The sequence below is a fragment of the Ricinus communis genome, chromosome 2 (assembly GCF_019578655.1).
Source record: "Ricinus communis isolate WT05 ecotype wild-type chromosome 2, ASM1957865v1, whole genome shotgun sequence".
Taxonomy (NCBI): domain Eukaryota; kingdom Viridiplantae; phylum Streptophyta; class Magnoliopsida; order Malpighiales; family Euphorbiaceae; genus Ricinus; species Ricinus communis.
Window position 1 is genome coordinate 24,201,680 of NC_063257.1, and position 12,312 is coordinate 24,213,991.

The window sequence follows — 12,312 nt, forward strand, 5'->3', positions numbered from 1 at the left end:
TTAAAAAATTATCCTAATTTGATACTTTTATATTTAAGAGACATAGATATTTTTTTATATCAAATGAGTAATATATGTTTTATTTCTTAAGCATTTTTTAGATATATTCAATATTTTTCTCATTTTTTAGATTATTAATACTAATAGAAACATAAATTTCTAATAGCATAAGTATTTTTAAGTAAATTAATATTTGATTAAAACATGTATTTTTTAATTTTAATCAAATTTAAGAAATAATTTTTTAAATAAAATCTTAATATATTTATGAATACTATGATATATTCTTAAATACTATTGCTTATAAAATCATAATTTAATAATGATTCATGTTAAATGCATGTAAAATTATATAAAAATAATAAAATATAAATATGTACTTAAAAAATGCTAAAAAAATAAAGCTCGTAGTACTCTTTTGATACAAAAAATATCTCCGGTCTTCAAGTGAAAAAACGTGAAACCATAAGATAATCTTTTGAATTTTACCATTTAAAAAAATATGAAATATTAAAACAAATAAAAAATTTTAAGATATATTTTAAAAGTTAAATATTATATCAAATCAAACTGAAATAATTTAATTTAATTAAATCTGAATTTTAATATATTTAATCTTATAAATTATTTTTAATTATTTAAATTTAAATAAGCATTATGAATTTTATAAAGAATCAAATTAAAGAGTATAAATTAAATATAACCCAATACTTGGTGAATGTTTCTATCGTTATGAAAATTAATAATTAATTAACAAATTTAAGAAGATTATTATTTATATTTATTTAATATTATATTATTTATAAATTTTTAATATTTTAAATTTTAAATTATATTATTTATAGATATTTACAATAAAAAATTATAATTAAAACATATAATTAACCACACGAGTATTAATCTGATTTTTTTTTTTTATTATAATAGTAGACTGGGGGGGGGGGGGGGGGTGGGGGGTGGTTACGGGTGGGAAAATTGGAACAAATTTTTGTAATTATATGATGGGTAGCAGTGATGAATCTGGTGAATTAGAAAAAATGGAGGCGATGATGATACAAATAGGATCATATAGAGAGAAGGTTAGGGTGTTGAGGGACGACGGTGAAGAATCTGCTGCCGAGGAAATAATGTTACTGTGGGGAATACAGCAGCCTACTCTTTCCGCACCCAATTCTTTCGTCTCTCAATCCTCTCTTCAGCTTCGCATTGATGCCTGTGGTCACTCTCTTTCCATTCTCCAGTCCCCTTCTTCTCTGGTACCTTTCTGTTGCTTTCTTTATTTTACACTTCCCCAATTTGTTTATTGTCTCTGCTCAACTGTTATCTCTTTATGTATCTGGATATACAGTTATTTGTAGCGCTACCCATTATATTATTTATAATCACTTCTTGAGATGAAATGCTATGAGTTAAGATTCCCATTCCCAAGCAAGGAATTCTTTTTTTAGTTGAGTGTGATTGATGAGCTCAAAGATGTTAACTTTATGGAGATCAACATATTTGTGCAATCACCTGTAATGTTTTTAAATTCTTAAACTTCACCATCAATCTCTTGTTTGTTCTGTCACTGTTGTAGATGTCAAATATATACGTTCAGTTTCTGCTAACTGCTTTATTGAATATCGTCCTTTTTACTACAAGGGCAAACCTGGAGTAACTGGTTCAGTGATGTGGGATAGCGGGGTTATATTGGGGAAGTTCTTGGAGCATGCTGTGGACTCCAAGATGCTTATACTTCAAGGAAAGAAGATTGTCGAGTTGGGAGCTGGCTGTGGATTGGTAGGGTAAAGATAACTGCTGTCATAATGTCTCACTTTGTCTTTTTCAATTTGTTCTGCTTTTTCTCCAGCTAGCTATCTTGGAAACAACGGGTGCAGATCTATGTCGTCAATTTTCTTTAATTAACTGGGGATGCTTAACATGAATGTTATAGTTATATCATTAGTATTCTTGTTTTATCATTGGGGATGCTTAACATGAATGCTATTGTTATATCATTAGTATTCTTGTTCCAATTCAAGTTCTTATCTAGTTGAGGAATATTGTAAGGTTCCTTTCTCCACTTGACTTGTCCATTCGTATTTTTGGTTTCCAGCTGCATTGCAGCTTTTTTGGGTGCTCAAGTTACGCTTACCGATCTGCCTGATAGATTGAGACTACTGAGAAAGAACATTGAAGCTAATCTGACACATGGAAATGTGCGGGGCTCTGCAGTTGTGAAAGAGCTCATATGGGGTGATGAGCCTGAATCGGATTTGATTGAGCTGTTACCTGACTACAGTAAGCTTGCTTTCCATACATCTTTTCTTTTCTTTTTTCCCCTGCTAATGCATAACTAGCAGCTTATACTGTTAAATGCATGGTCCAGCTCTTTCACATTATCAATGCTGACCAAGAATTGCTAATTAGAGGCCCCGCTGAGTAAGAACCATTTGCATCGATTGCTTCAGCATGCTGCATTCATAGTGGGGCCTTACAAGGCTTCTCTATTTCCTGGCTTAGGCAATTGACTATTCTAATGCTTATAGTCATATTGCTATATTTTATTTATAATGAACTCTGCATGTATTTCTTTAAAAAAAAATTGGTAATGAAACAATTAACAGTGAAAAGGTAAAATTTTGGTTTCTATAATGTGAAAGAAATGAAGCAGCAGAGTGATTTCACTTTTATTGCCTGCTTCAGCCTTAGCTCACCCTGTTACATCTTGAGGAATGGTCATGGACATAGAATAAAGGTTATAAATTGCGGTTGCAATGTCAGATTGGAACAGTTGAACAGTAACATTGCAACTATTTTTGTGGTATTTAGTTTCTTTAACATAACATGACAATCAATATCTTTATATAAGAAGAATTAACTTAAGTTGCAACATATTAAATTAATATTTAATTTATTGAAAGGATGGATAATTTTCTAGTCCTAATAATTTTTTTTTGAACCACTAGTCATCATAATTCAAATGCTAATTAATTAGAAATATTATTTTGCTAATTTATTAGACATATTAATTGAGTAATGGCAATAATAAAAATGAAACTGAGTGCAACTCAATTTAACAATAGTGAATAGTTTGTGAATGACTTAGGTGAATGCTTGATTAGGTTTAATTTTAGAAGTTAAATGAAATGGTATTAAATAAAAATTTTAAGCTCATTAAATAAGCAAACAAACATGAACAAAGTGAGCTTATTTTAAATATGTTCATCTAGAGCTTGATTGAAGCTGGTGGGTAACCAACTTTAAGTAATTAAATTTGGTCATTTGTCTAGTAAATTTAGGCTTAAAGTTATATTATGTAAGGAGATCTTCATAATGGTAAGTAGAGTGAGTAAATAAATTATAGTAGGGTGTTTGAAATAGTTCTTGGTTGAGAAAGTTAAAAACTGATTATGCTTGTCAATGTGGATAGCCTTTATAGCATCTATGAGGAGCATCGGGTGTGCGTAAGATGTTTAGAAACTTTTGTTGGTTTAAAATGAGAAGTTTAGAAGGTAGGAAAGATGTCACCATTCCTTAGTGTTGAGCTGCTTTTGCAGTGTTATGGAGTATATGTCAGACCATTTTTAGGCTTCAGCTTTCGGAGTTTCTACAGGAATCTCTTCGAATATTATCCAACTTGATTGGAGGGAATTACTTCTGTTGTTTGTTTTTAATTCCTTTTAGCTTTCTTTGGGACTAGTACCTAAGTAGCATCAGGACTAGCGCTGGAATTTGAATGTCTTAAGGTTCCACCATTTAGTTTATGATGTTTTTCATCCACCTGTTATTGAAAGAGAATTTATCAGTTACTGTATTATTGAATTGTGATCTTGAATGGAACTTTGGTTTGGTTGCAAGTCTTAAAAACTGTTATTAGTGATGCTGTTAACCTTTCTGTTTTTCTCTTTGTTTTCTTCTGCAAACAGCTCCTTTAGTAGTATATTTCAGCCATTTAAAGTTAATCAGTTATCAATATGAGTTTCAATCCCTCTCTAGCATCTAAATTGACCAAATCAAATGTAGAAGACAATCTATAAATTGTCCTAGGTCAGAAAAGAAAATCTGCCAACCCAATTGTTGAAAGGTTGCATTACTTTCTTTTCCCATTGGAAGGAGGTTTAAGATGTATCTGGAACAGAACTTATCATCCATATGTGATACAATGGAATCAAAGCATGGAAATTGTTGAACTTGTCGAATATCCTTTATGAATATTTATGATATTCAGACCTCTTCATGTGTGTTCTTTACAAGATATTTATGGTTCCATGAACATATAATTCTAGGAAGGAATTCTATACAATTTAATATGTATAAATATATATATGCATTGCTTGCTAATGTTCCCTGCTTTTCTAGTTCTAGGGTCAGATATCGTCTACAGTGAAGGAGCTGTAGTGGATTTGTTGGACACATTAACGCAATTAAGTGGAACCCAAACAACAATTTTTTTGGCTGGAGAGCTTCGAAATGGTGAGAACCTCATTTCAATCCTGTCCTCCCTGTTGCCAATTTAAAAGTTGTTCTACTTCTTGCTAGGATAGATCCTTGGATATTTGGGTTGCGATGAGGTTCCGGTTAGCTTTGAATACTATAGACTTCTAGGAGTCACTTGCCCTCTCCCCTTCCCACACTCGTAATGATGACAACTTTTCATGCATTTTACTGATGCAGATGCTATTCTTGAGTACTTCTTGGAGGCTGCAATGAAGGATTTTGTGATTGGCCGTGTGGAGCAGTCACAGTGGCATCCAGATTATAGCAGCCACCGGGTAGTTCTGTATGTCCTGGTAAAGAAAGTGAAATAGAATCAAAGCTCATATGGGGAAGTCACATGTCCTTGTTTATGTACATTTATGTGGTAGCAGCATTTGTAGTCCTCTTCCAAGTACACTATTTAAAGTTGGGAACTTCTCTTCATGACCTGCGGTTCTGTTTCTCAATTTTACAACTTATGATGTTTCTTTTCAGATTTTGTGAACTTCGGTCTGATTTTTACTTAAAAATTAGGGAACGTAAACATTTTTTTTTTTTCCAAAAATACTGTTTCTGTAACTTTCTTTTCAAAAATAAAGTGCTGTTGTTTTTCGGTTGTTTTACCAAAAAAAACCAAAGAAAAACTAAAAAACAACCAAAACTGTATTTTAAAAAAAGAAGTTAAAAAATTATATTTTTTATTGTAAAATAAAAAATAAAAAGAAGAATAAAGAGTATTGTAAAATAAAGATCACCAACAACAAAAATAAAGATAGAAAAGAGTAACTCTCTATATGTATATATATACATGTGTATATTCCATTAATTGTAATACTTATTTATAAGTGTAAAGGATTATAAAAATATAGTTCTATTTACATAAGAAAATTTATCTGTAGACATAATGACAGACATTCAATATAACCTAAATATTTTAATCTTATTGTAATACTCATTTGATCTTTATTACAATGAATATGTCTCGTTAAAAATTTACTAAAAAAAAAATCTGTGGAAAAAAATTTTAATGAAAAAAAAAGAGTATATTATTCATGTAGAAGTTTGTGCCATAACACTGCATTGTTAAAAATTTTGCTAGGAAAACCCAATTAGACAAATCCTAAGCTAAGGAAAAAAAAAGTACAGTGCATCAAAATCTCTCTCTCATGAAAACATGACTTCTAACAAAGATTTCTTAGTCGGTGCATATGTCAATTTTGTTCATCAATTTCTCAAATATTGTTGTAGGGAATGCTTTTGTAAACAAATATGCTAAATTATCAATAGATCGAATTTGATGAATATCTAAAACTCATTGCTTTTGAAGCTCATGAGTGAAAAAGAACTTTGGTGAAATGTATTTGCTTTTATCTACTTTAATATATCATCCTTTAAGTTGGGCAATACAAGCAGCATTATCTTCATATAGCACTATTGGGTTTCCTTTATCAAATGGGAGATCATATGTTTCTTTGATATGTTGGATCAAAGATCTCAACCATATGCATTCTCTACTAGCTTCGTGCATTGCCAATATTTCAGCATGATTAGATGATGTGACAGTTAGAGTTTGTTTAATAGAATGTCAAGATATAGCAGTGTCAACATATGTAAATAAGTAATCCGTTTGTGTTCGAGCTTTATGTGGATCAGATAAATATTTAACATCTGTATATCCAATTAATTATAACTTTGAGTCTTGTGGATAAAATAAGTCCATATCTGATGTATCATGTAAAAAACAGAAAACTTGTTTCACATCATTCTAATGTCTTTGAGTTGGTGAGGAACTATATCTTGCTAGCAAATTTATAAAAAATGCTATATCAGGTATTGTACAATTATCAAGATTCATTAATGCTCTAATAGCACTAAGATATGGTACTTCTAGAGCAAGTATTTCTTCACAATCTTCCTTGTCCTTTCATATCCAAGTGTCTAACAATCATGGAAAAACTCATTAGATGAGATTTATCCATATTAAAATGTTTTAATATCTTTTCAATATGATTTGATTGATGAATAAAAATCCCTCCAAATAAATATTCGATCTGCAAACCGAGATAAAATTTTGTTCATCCCAAATCTTTCATTTTAAATTCATTTTTCAAATAAATTATTTTTTTGTGAACTTTTCAGGAGTCTCAATGATGTTTAAATCATCAATATAAACTGCAATTATAACAAAATCAAAATCTGTTTTCTTAATAAAAACACATGGACAAATTGAATTGTTAGTATATCTTTCCTTCAAAAAATATTCACTTAGGCGATTATACAACATTGGTCCAGATTGTTTTAACCCATACGAGAATTTTTGTAGCTTAATTAAATACATTTCTTGTGATTTTGGGCATTTTTGGTCCTTTAGGAGCTTTCATATAAATGTCATTATCAAGTGTACATATAAATAAGTTATAATGACATCTACAAGATGCAAATGAAACCTTTCTAAATTTATCAGGCTAATTAAAAATTTAAATGTAATTGCATCCACAGCTAGGGAATAAGTTTATTCATAATGAATGCCAGGTTCTAGCAAGAAATCCCATGCTACAAGTCGTACTTTGTATCTCACAATTTTATTTTATTTTCATTACATTTATGCACAAAAACTTATTTATAGCCTACTGGCTTAATATCTTCAGGTATTAAAACAATGGGCCCAAAGACTTGGCATTTTTCTAATGAGTTTAATTATCATGGATTGCATCTTTTTATTTAGGCTAATTATTTCTTTGTCGACATTCGATGACAGGCTTAAGTTCAATGTCCTCACTTTCTTTTACAATATCAGTTGTTACTGTATATGTAAATACATTATTGACAACAATTTCACTTCAATTCCATCTCTTTACCTGAAGTGATATAGTTGATTGATATCTTAATGTTTTCATCATCTTCAATCACTTGAACCTCTTCTGAAGTTATTTGTTCATTTATGTCTTCTATTATAGGCTCTTCAGGGACATTAATTTTGGGATTGTCACTTGGTTTTCTTGTTCATTTTTCTTTCTTGGATTTTTATCCTTGGAACTATGTGGCCTGTCATGCTTCTGGCCTATCATAGACTCATTTGCTATAATATTAACATGTTGTTTTACTGAGACATCAACTCTAATTGGAGCATTTGCAGTCGGTATATGAGATTTAGTAAATCTTTTTGGATCACAAAATGTATATGGTAATTGATTTGCTATACTTTGCAAATGAATGATCCTTTGAACTTCTGACTCACATTGTTTTGAATAAGGATCAAGATGATTTAATGATGGCTCATTTCAAACAATTTATTTATCTAATTGCTTGTTCTCTCCCCTAACTTAAGAAACAAAGTCTCATTAAAATGACAATCATTAAATTTTACAGTAAAGACATCTCGTGTTAATGGCTTAAGATATTTAATTATATATGGAGATTCATATTCAATATATATTCTCAATCTCATTCGAGGTTCTATTTTTGTGCAATATGGGACGTTAATTGGGATATAAACAACACATCTAAAAGTTTTCAAATGGAAAATATTTGGCTCCTGGCTAGAAACTAATTTTAATGGTAAAAATTTATGATAACTAGTTGGCCTGATGCAAATAATAGCTGCTGCATATAAATCGCATGTCCCCAAGCAATTACTGAGAGGTTTGTTTTCATAAATAATGGTCTAATTATTAATTGAAGATATTTAATAAAAGATTCTACTAGACCATTTTGAGTATGAACATGAGTTACTGTATGTTCAATAGTAGTTCCAATTGACATGCAATAATCATTAAAGGCCTTAGAAGTGAATTTATCAGTATTATCAAGAATTATCATAATAGCATATTTTGGAAACTGTACTCTTAATCGAGTTATTTAAGCAAGTAATCTAGCAAATGTTAGATCTCAAGTTGATAATAAACATATATCTGACCATCTTATTGACGCATATATTAACACCATAAAATATTCAAATGGTCCACATGGTGGATGAATTAGTCTACAAATATCACCTTATATACGTTCTAGGAATCTAGATGATTCATTTTGAATTTTTCTCGGTGATGGTCTAATAATTAGCTTTCCTTGAAAGCAAATTGAACATGAAAATTCATTAGATTGAAGAATCTTCTAGTTCTTTAATGGATGACCATAAAAGATTTCAATAATTTTTTGCATCATTGTTGATCCAGGATGACCTAATCGATAATGTCAAATAAGAAAAATATTTGGGTCAATAAACTTTTGGTTTACTACCACATTTGTTTCAATAGTACATATATATGTATAATTTAAGCCAGAGGAGAAAATAAGTAATTTCTCCAATACATATTTCTTTCTTATTGTGAGGATTGTAATATAGAGATATTCAATATTCCCATATTTGTAGTTTCAATATGATATCCATTTCGGCGAATATCTTTAAAGCTCTATAAATTTCTACGAGATTTTGGAAAAAATAATTCATTTTTAATAAAAAAATATATACCTCCAAGTAGTAATATATTTACTCTTCCGAAGCCTTCAATTATTTTTTTACTACCAAATATTGTATTAACATAAGTTTCTCCGTTGTTAAGTGAGAAAGGGATTTCTTATCTTTTACTATGGTGTACGTGGTAGCACTATCTGCAAGATATAAATTTGCATCATTTGTTCTTAATCCTATTAATAATTGAATATGATCCATAATATTTTATCTTTCTATATAAAAAATAAATAACACGTCAATTAATTTCAATCTTTTAGAGACTAATATATTTAGTTCTTTAGGAACATAAAAATACTATTTTTTTAATAAATTGGAATACTAGATTTTAAAATACTTAGTTCTTTAGGAACTTATACCTTTAGTTATTATTTAATTAATTCTCCAAGAACTAAAACTAATAATACTTCTTTAGAAACTAAAATTTATAATACAAGTACTTTAGGAATAAAATTTATAATACGAGTTCTTCAAAAACTAAATTTATAATATAAGTTCTTCAGAAACTATATATAATACTAGTTCTTCAGGAACTAGAAATGAATTAACATTATCTAATATCAAATAATATATCTAAAATAAATAAATTAAAATAAGATAGAAATAAAATAAAACTATAACCCTACAAAATATACAGATAAAATTATAATTACAATATAAACTAGTATTTGGCTAAAATAAAGGAATTCAGTAGAATTTCACAAGCTATAAAACCAAAATAAAGAAATATTTGCTACATACTCATTAGGACTACTAAAATAGGTCCTTGTAAATTTAATAATAAATTCAATAAAGATAGAGTATAGCCTCATGTAATTTTTTTAAATAAAAAGGAAAAAAATAACTATATCTTAAATCTTGTTTTAAGCTATTGTGTTGATAACATGTTATAAAATAGAGAACAAGAATAAAGAAAATAAAGATAGAAGAGAGAGTAATTTTCTATATGTGTATATGTATATGTGTATTCCATTGATTGTAACACCTATTTATAGTTATAAATGGTTACAAAGATAGAGTTCTATTTAGATAAGAAAATTTATCTATAGACATAAAGACAGACATTCAATATAATTCAAATACTTTAATATTATCATAATATTTTTGATGATTTTTACACAATAAAAAGAAATTTACACAGTATTTTTTATAATTTTTTTTTGAAAAATAAATATTTTTGTTATCTTTCCTAAAAATTATAGCAATACTCATAGAAGTTTCTTACAATAAATGTAGATATGACACTCAAAATTAATTTTGGCCTAAGCCCAATTAAAATATGGACTCAATATCAAATCCTTAGATCTAAATGTAACTTTTAAGAAATATTCTAAAATTAATAAACAGAGAAATACTTTTTAATGTGTAATTTCTTTAAAGAAAATAATACTATTTTTCTAACTTCTTTTTTATATTTATAATGTGGTTGTTTTTAGTTTGTTATTTTTCAGTTTTTTTTTTAAATTACTTTCAGTTTTTTCTTATTTAAAAACAACTAAAAGAAAACTAAAAATAATAAAAACTGTAAATCTAAAAAAATTAAAAAAATTGAATTTTTGGTGTTTTAATAGGGTAAAAATAGAAATAATAAATAAAATAATAATCTTAATATAAAAACAAAAAATATGCCTATTTCTAATTTTTTTTCAGAAGACCTAATTACTAATTAAATTCTGAACTTTACATTTTTTAACAATTTTATCTAATTGTAATAAAATTTTTAAAAAATACCTATGCTTTCAATTTATCTTCAAAAATATTTTTTTGTAACAACTTTTGAAATTTAATAATTAAGAAAATGATGTGGCAAGTCAATTTTACTTACTAACATAGAAATTAATAAGTCAATAATAAATTTGTTGCATTTAGATGTAAAATATGTGAAAGATTGCATATATATGAGATATTTAATGGTCATATTATTAAATCTAGGATAAACTATTTTTGTTGATTTATATTTATTATTCTTTTAATAAATACAGTCGACTTTCCACATCATTTTTCTTACTATGGAATCTCAAAGATTGTTATCAGAAAATATTTTTGAGTGAATTAAAAGAATGAATATTTGTTTCAAAATTTTGAAAAAATCGAATAAATTTGTTAAAAAGTAAAATTCAAGATTTAATTTGTATTAGGCATTTTCAAAAAGTTAAGCATGTGTTAAATGCGTTAGTTTCGATTAAGCATGGAGTAGTGGGAAGAAAGAGGGGTTTCTTTCATAAATGCCACAAAAATATAAAATAATTATAAAAATATCCCCAAAAATTGTTGATAACCAAAATACAAAAAAAAAAAAAAATATTTACAAAAATACTCTAAAACGAAATCTTATTTATAAAAATACCAGATTTGGTTTTTTTAGATGAAAATATTTATGTTGGATATATTTTAAAAAAAATGTATATGTTCAGTATACTTTTGACAGATAATGAATATAAAACACATTAATTTTTATGAAATATTGCATTTTGTTTGATTTTGTGATAGTAATGATGAATAAATAAATAAATTAATTAAAAATATATTTTTCTGATTTAGAGATTTGGAAATGTGTTGAAAATATCATATCTCCAATATTAGATAAATTGCTACAAGATAAAAAAAAGTGTATATTTAATATATATTGAAGAAAAAAAAGTATATATATCTGGTATATTTTTTATGTAGATAACAGCAAAAGGTATATATTTAACCAAAAATAGTATACATTAAGTATACGTTAGGTATTTCAACTTTTTCCAAATGAAATAAAATGCAAACTCCAAAAATATTGAATGAGAAAAGATATACATTTGCCAAATAATAGTAAATTTTGGGTATATGAAATTGTTTAGAATGAAATAAAATTCAATTTAAATGTTCAACAATAAACGGTCTATGTTTACTAAAACATGGTATACATTAGGTATCTGTAAAGTATTTAAAACTAATTTTGAAATAATAGGAAATATGAAGAAGTGAAGAATGGATACTTTTGAAAACAACAGGTGGGTAATTTTGAAAATATAAAAAAATGGAGATATTTTTGTACTTATTTAAAAAAAAAAGGATCAATAGTGAAAACTCCTCAATATGCAAATTTGTGTAGTACCAGAGATCATGATAGGAAAGTATACGATTGATACTCAGTGTCATGCGGTTGTCTAATTGTATTGAAATATGTATATGATATAAAAATAATTAATTCAAATATTATTCATTTAATTAATTATGTTAAAAAATTAAACTTAAATACAAACGTATTTATTAACTGAACTTTACGAGTCAAGGTGTGTAATCCATTTAATAAAATTAAATTTCCTAAAAAATATATTTTTCAGTATAAGATAATTCAAATTTAAATTATTATTTACATAATTATATCCTTATAAATGATAAAA

The 12,312-nt window shown here is 27.3% G+C and overlaps 1 protein-coding gene across 1 annotated transcript; it reads left to right on the forward strand.

Moving 5' to 3' along the window:
• The first annotated feature begins 945 nt into the window (after nucleotides 1-945).
• LOC8262225 (protein N-lysine methyltransferase METTL21A) lies at nucleotides 946-4,952 on the forward strand. Its single transcript, XM_002519547.4, has 5 exons — nucleotides 946-1,256; nucleotides 1,642-1,784; nucleotides 2,096-2,280; nucleotides 4,342-4,455; nucleotides 4,657-4,952. Exons 1-5 carry the CDS (start codon nucleotides 999-1,001, stop codon nucleotides 4,788-4,790), a joined length of 834 nt encoding a protein of 277 aa, XP_002519593.3. The 5' UTR covers nucleotides 946-998; the 3' UTR covers nucleotides 4,791-4,952.
• Nucleotides 4,953-12,312: the final 7,360 nt, after the last annotated feature.

Bases quoted from the DNA above. Each gene is read 5' to 3' on its own strand.
- LOC8262225 (XM_002519547.4), top strand. From the start codon at position 999: ATGATGGGTAGCAGTGATGAATCTGGTGAATTAGAAAAAATGGAGGCG. The intron at 1,785-2,095 runs GTAAAGATAACT...TTTGGTTTCCAG, and splicing joins GCTGGCTGTGGATTGGTAGG to CTGCATTGCAGCTTTTTTGG. The intron at 4,456-4,656 runs GTGAGAACCTCA...TTACTGATGCAG, and splicing joins GGCTGGAGAGCTTCGAAATG to ATGCTATTCTTGAGTACTTC.